Source organism: Pygocentrus nattereri, chromosome 7, assembly GCF_015220715.1.
Source record: "Pygocentrus nattereri isolate fPygNat1 chromosome 7, fPygNat1.pri, whole genome shotgun sequence".
NCBI lineage: Eukaryota > Metazoa > Chordata > Actinopteri > Characiformes > Serrasalmidae > Pygocentrus > Pygocentrus nattereri.
In genome coordinates this window covers 23,372,527-23,379,339 of record NC_051217.1, presented here as the reverse complement: position 1 = coordinate 23,379,339, position 6,813 = coordinate 23,372,527, and the positions used below count along the sequence as shown (strand labels likewise).

Here is a 6,813-nt window from a genome sequence, read left to right as displayed (position 1 = left end):
AGCTTTTTCAGGAAAGACAGAAGAAAAACTGGAAAACATCTTTATAAATTAAGTGCTATAAAACGCTTAACTAAAATCAAAAACATAAATACTGTACATAGTTTTTTTTACGCGACAACAGCTGTATAGAACGCTCTGGTCGTTCTCTTTTCAGACGCCAACTGGACTCTTCTTTAATTAGAAAAATAATAGCTAGATAACAGAAAGAATAAGGTGATTACGCGTGAAGAAACAAACGTGACGCTGTCGATTACGGTCAGAACGCTAACTGCATACTCTCACAGATGGGGTAAGTGTGTGTGTGTGTGTGTGTGTGTGTGTGAGTGCTAGTATATATGGTATAGTCTTAAGTATGTACCCTATCCTTATATTGCACATTAGGCTAACTCTCATATCTCCCTCAGCGCTCCAGCGTAGCGCTAAAGGATAAGCATCTTCATTCGTGAACGCTATCACAGTGTGAAAGAGCAGTAGTTGACCACACCGAATAAACGAGTGCCCACTGTTCTTGAAAAGAAGCAGAGCGGGACGGAGGACGACAGGATCGCCCCCACCCCCCCCACGACATCCATCCATCCGTCCTTAAATTAGCTTTAGCGCCCCAACGCCCGTCGACATCGTTCTCATCAACTACCCTGCATTGTTTCTCTCTCACTCTCAGAACCTACAAACTGCTTCAGCATTTCTTTTCTTTCTTTCTTTCCTTCCTTCTTTTCTTTTACTCCATCTTTCTTTTCATTTCTAGCAACCTGTCTTTGTTCAGCTCTGCCTTTCTTCCTTCCTTTCTGATGGCAAAATAAGGTACTCGGCTTATTTGCTAAATCGCCACGAGTCCTCAGACGCTCTTTCGTTTTTTTTTTTCTCTTGTATTTTCTTTCCTTCTTTTCTGTTATTCTATCTCTATCCTTCCGTCATTCCTTCTTTTCACCATCCTTTCTTTCTTCTTAACATCAATCCTGCGTTTTTTTTTCTCACTACATGTAAAAGGAGCCCACGAGGAAAAAAACACCACAAGCAGAGCAAAGTTCACTTCTTACACCATTGGACAAAGTGACAGAAAGTATAACTCAACAACCGTTAACACAACGGAATGAAAAAACAACAACAAAACAACCCCTTGCTTTTGTTTGTTTGTTTTCAGTTTGTGTAATGCTCATGCACGTAGCTAGCAGGTTTCAGGCCTTGAGATGCAGATGTTTGGAGAACAGCTGGGTTGAGGGGGGTGGGAAGGTGATTAAAGAGCGCATGTGTGCGGCCAGCGGCTGGCGTAGAGGGGCGGAGCCTCCCACACATAGAGTCTGGCAATGGGCGGAGCTTATTTCAGACACGCCACAGCAGCAGGTGGTTGGTGCTGTCGTCCCGGCCCACTGTCTCGCTGCTGCTGGTCAGCCTGAAGTCCTCGTATCCATCCCCTCCGCTGATGACCAGCAGGCTGGACTTGGCCTGGAGGAGAGTGGATGCCCGGCGGTGGGCGGAGTCTCGTCGCTGAAGGCCCACACTGCTGCTGACCTCTGAGCTGGACTGAGTTGAGTTAGCTACAAGAGAAAGATGATTAGAAAAGATGTAAAAAAGGGCAAAATACTTTATTAATTTGGCCTGAAAAACACTCAGTTCATAGTACACACAAACTCACTCGCTTACAGCCTAATACACAGCAACATCAGCGCAAATAATGTATTTAAGGTGGCACTGTTTTTAAGATAGCACTGAATTTATGGAGGTGTGAATTTAAGGGATCAGTAAATTTAAGTTGCCACAGAATTTAAGGTAGTACTGAATTTAAGTTGGCTGTATTATGGCGGCAATAAATTTAAGCTATCAGTAAGTTGAAGGTGGCAGCAAATTTAAGGTGTCAGTAAGTTTAAGGTGCCATTGAATTTAAGGTAGCACTAAATTTAAGGTGGCAGTAAATTTAAGCGCTCAGTAAATTTGAGGTGGCAGTAAATTTAAGGTAGCACTGAATTTAAGGTGGCAGTTTAAGGTAGTAACGAGCAACCCTCCACCTTGGATACCATAGCAACCGCATAGCAAACTCTAAGCAATACTTTAGCAACTATCAACAGCATTTCAGCATTTTAACGTAATTAACTGGCTTTTTCAAGCCAACTTAAAGTTCATGAACTTTCCCCTACAATGTGGTTCTCTGTCAGGTTTCATTTATTGTCATTGTTATTAGAAATACTCCTAAAGCAGGATTCCAGTGTAGGGGACTGATGAACCTACAGTGTCCTCAGAGTTCATATATGTAACGGTGATGATGGTAAAACAATGGTGAACCTGAAAACATTCATTGTATACTGTATATATTTATGGTTCCTATCGCCAGCCACTGTAAACTACCCCAACTTGGTTAGTTTTTTTTAGAACAGAGCATTTCACACCAAACCTAAGCTGACACTTTAACTTTAAATTATGCTAAAATTGTGAAAAATTGGTAATTTTTCTTTAACATAAATTTCTGCTTTTTTTCTATTTCTGTTAACATTTCATTGTGAATGGGCCAATAGAAAATCTGACAAGCAAAAGCTTTTAGCCTTTCATTTTGAGGATTAGACAACTTCAAATATTTGTAATTATTTAAAAATAAATTATACATTATATAAATTAATACATAATTTATATTATATATAAATTATACAGTAGGTTCACCAAACTTAACAGGTAGTATAAACTCTACACAAGGATGAAAACAAATCACACAGCATTACTGATCCCATTATCGCACTGTTCCACCAGCTAAAATGAGATTTTATACTTTTCACTTTTGTTGCCTTTAAGACGGTAAAGCAGTCTGGGCTCTGGCCAGTAGGGGGAGCAGTGCTGTGGTGGTGCTACTGGCTGAGTGTTCGAACCCACCTGGTTCTGTCTGGGAAGGGAAGCTGACGTCGAATCCCTCGGGGAGCTCTATGGAGGTCAGGAAGCGGACGTGTCCGGTGTGTCCGTGAGCGGAGCCCATGGGCAGGAGGGGCGTCCTCACTGACCCCGTCCCCACACTGGATGACACAGGGGGGATGGACAGGGTCAGAACAACTCCCGCACTCGTCCCAATCCACAACACGTCCCGACAGGCCAGCAGAGCTGTGATCCGCAAACACGCAGCTTTGTGCTGACGGATGATGGCGTCAGAGCCTGAGAGAGACAGAGAGAGAGGGAGAGAGTAAGACAGGGAGATCAATGTGTTGTTTAATTAAAATATAAGCTCTAAATGCTCTAAATTGCTCTATGATGTTTGTATGATAAATCTGGTTATTCTGAGTGTAACACACTATAAGAATTGTAGGAGGCGATTTGGCTTCGAGTGTAGACATTTGCACATTTAGCACGTTTTAAATGTTTACACACAAACACAAAAAAACTCTTATTCTGTGGAAAATTATTTAATATTTACTAACATGGCAATCTGCATAAAAAAACTGCAAAAATAACTCCAGATTATACAAACCCATTTCCAAAAAAGTTGGGACGCTGTGCAGAATGTAAATAAAAACAGAATGCAATGATGTGCAAATCATGTAAACCATATTTTTATAGGAAAATATTACAAAGACAACAAATCAAATGTTGAAACTGAGAAATTTTTATTGTTTTTCAAAAAATATAATCCCATTTTGAATTTGACAGCAACAACATGTTCTAAAAAAGTTGGGACGGGGGCCTGTTTACTGCTGAGTTTCATCACCTCTTCTTTAACAGCACTCTAAGTGTTTGGGAAGTGAGGAGCTGCTGCTGTAGCTCAAAGTGAAATGTTTTCTGTTCTTGTTTGATTCAGTATATCAGCTGCTCAAGTTCTGGTGCTCATTTGTTGTATTTTTCATTTCATAAAGTCCCAAACATTTTCAGTGGTGACCGGTCTGGACTGCAGGAAGGTCAGTTCAGCACCTGGACTCCTTTAATACGGAGCAATGCTGCTGTAATACATGCAGATTGTGGTTTTACATCCCTGAAAAAGACGTCGCCTGGACGGCAGCATGTGTTTCCAAAATGTGTATATCAGTCAGCTTTAATGGCGCCTTCAGAGATGTGCACGTCACCAGTGCCATGTGCACTAATGCCCCCAAAACCATCATAAATACTGGCTTTTGAACTGTACACTGATAAGCTGAGTGGTCTTTAGCCTGGGGGACACAGTGTTCATGATTTCCTAAAGGAATTTCAAATGTTGATTCGTTGTCCCACAGGACACTTTTCCACTTCCCCTCAGTCCATTTTAAATGAGCTCAGGCCCAGAGAAGGTGGCAGTGTTTCTGGATCCTCTTTATATTTGGTTTCTTCTTTGTGTTTTAGAGTTTTAACAGCATTTGTGGATGCAGTGATGAACTGTTTTCACAGATAGTGGTTTCTGAGCCCATGCAGTGATTTCCACTACAGAATCATGTCTGTTTTTAATGCAGTGCTGCCAGAAGACCCGAAGATCACAGCCAGCAACTACTGGTTTTTGGCCTCGTCCCTTAGCATTTTTAGCATGACACAACTTTACCAGCCTTTTGTTCCCCCGTCCCAACTTTTTTGGAACAAGTTGTTGGCATCAAATTCAAAAAGGGCAAATATTTAAAAAAAACTCTGTTTCAACATCTGATTTGCTGTCTTTGTACTATTTTCAATGAAACATAGGATTTAAATGATTTGCATATCACTGGAATTTGTTTTTATTTACATTTTGCACAGCATAACAACTTTTCTGCAAATGGGGCTGTATAAAACAAAAAACAGAAATAATCACAGGTTATACGTTATGGTTTGTTTTATAGAACAGGATTAATATAATATGGGGTTATTTCCACAGCTTGTTTTATAGCACAGGATACATATATATTGGGATTATTCCCATGGTTTGATTTATAGCGCAGGATAAAAACACCTTGGGTTTATTTGTATGACTCATTTTATAGCATGGGACTAATATAAACTGGGCTTATTTGTACAGTTCTGTTTAGGGCAGGTAAAGGCTGCTGTAATCTTACAGAATGTGAAGCCTGCAGTCTGTAAAAATTACTGATATGGCGAATTTGGGTGGGACAAAAATCATAGAGAAGCACCTGCAATTATTACGTTACCTCTCCCTGTAAAACAGATCTCGTCTGAATCATATTTAAGCCTCATAATAACTGCATAACTACGTAAAACAAAATCTGGAGCTTGACATCATCTAAAGAGATTTTAAAGGAGAATTAGCTGGATGTGCATTTAATGTGGGAAAAGCAGCTCTGATGTAAATCGGATTTCCATCTGTCAAACACATTCACTCACACCCGGTGTACGGGGTGATTCCGCTCACTGGCCACTTTATTAGAAACACTTACCTTCTAGGTCCACTATGTAGGTGTACAGACTGTAGCCCATCTGTGGGCCATTCTCAGTGCAGCAGCGACACCGACATGGTAGCGGTTCTTAGAGGACGGCTAACAAAACCGTGCATCAACAGATGAGCCACAGTCTCTAACTGTATGTGGATAAGTCTTATCTGTAGAGATGGTATGTGTGAAATGACTGTATATGTGTATGAATCTGGATAATAAACAGGCTGCATTCATACCTGCCAGCATCTTGTGCACTGCTGGAGCCACGTCCACTTCAGTGAGGCTCTCATAGGTGGTGGAGTGATACAGGCGCACCTGAGCACTGCCCTGAAGAGCCACCCAGACACCCTGACCATAACTGACCATACAGGTCACACAGCGCCCACTGTCCTGACCAACCTGGAATGAGTGCTGGACAAAGACAGACATAACACATGATTTTGCCTCATCAGGCAGTGAATTCATAACCATTCCTGAAGGAACTTTCTGTGAAGAGCTTTTAGAGGTGGACGTCTGGTTCCTATCACCACCGCTGTGATCAGTTCTGACTCTAAAGTTTCTTTAGAACAGAGCGTTTCACACCAAACCGACTTTAGTTTTTTCAATGGGAAGAGGGTCGTGCGACACATCAGACTTATTGAAAATTTCACAAGAAAAACAATGGGGTGCTTGATTTTAACATAACTTTATTCTTCATGAGTTATTTAAGTTGCTGGCCACTTATAAAATGTGTTCAAAGTGCTGCCCGTTGTGTTGGATTGTCAATGCAACCCTCTTCTCCCGCTCTTCACACACTGATAGCAACACAGCAGAAGAAATGCTAGCACAGGCTTCCAGTATCCATAGTTTCACGTGCTGCACATCTCGTATCTTCACAGCATAGACAACTGCCTTCAGATGACCCCAAAGATAAAAGTCTAAGGGGGTCAGATTGGGAGACCTCGGGGGCCATTCAACTGGCCCACGACGACCAATCCACTTTGGAAGCTGGGACGTTCCCTGAGTTTTTCCAGCAACATGGTGCACCACCACATTATGGGTGTCAGGTCCAAGCATTCCTAGATGAACCTAGATGTTTCCTGGAAAGTGGATTGGTCATTGTGGGCCAGTTGAATGACCCCAAGGTCTTCCGATCTGACCCCCTTAGATTTTATCTTTGGGGTCATCTGAAGGCAGTTGTCTATGCTGTGAAGATACGAGATGTGCAGCACGTGAAACTATGGATACTGGAAGCCTGTGCTAGCATTTCTTCTGCGGTGTTGCTATCAGTGTGTGAAGAGCGGGAGAAGAGGGCTGCATTGACAATCCAACACAATGGGCAGCACTTTGAACACATTTTATAAATGGCCAGAAACTTGTAAATAACTCATGAAAGAATAAAGTTACATTAAAACCAAACACCCCATTGTTTTTCTTGTGAAATTCCCAATAAGTCTGATGTGTCACACGACCCTCTTCCCACTGAAAAAACTAAAGTTGGATCCAAAATGGCCAACTTCAAAATGGTCACCACCCA

The 6,813-nt window shown here is 41.7% G+C and overlaps 1 protein-coding gene across 3 annotated transcripts in view; it reads right to left on the bottom strand.

The window, feature by feature from the left end:
* Window positions 1-792: 792 nt before the first annotated feature.
* Window positions 793-6,813, bottom strand: part of LOC108431162 (rho guanine nucleotide exchange factor 17) — a 166,692-nt gene continuing 160,671 nt past the window's right edge. For 2 of the 3 annotated variants that reach the window (XM_037539780.1, XM_017704145.2), the window contains 3 exons: window positions 5,534-5,708; window positions 2,857-3,129; window positions 1,321-1,535 (listed from right to left, as the gene is read on the bottom strand). In XM_037539780.1, coding sequence (XP_037395677.1) covers window positions 1,321-1,535; window positions 2,857-3,129; window positions 5,534-5,708 — 663 coding nt within the window. Of the gene's footprint in view, window positions 1,536-2,856; window positions 3,130-5,533; window positions 5,709-6,813 lie in introns of all 3 variants that reach the window. The other variant, XM_037539779.1, reaches the window with a different exon arrangement.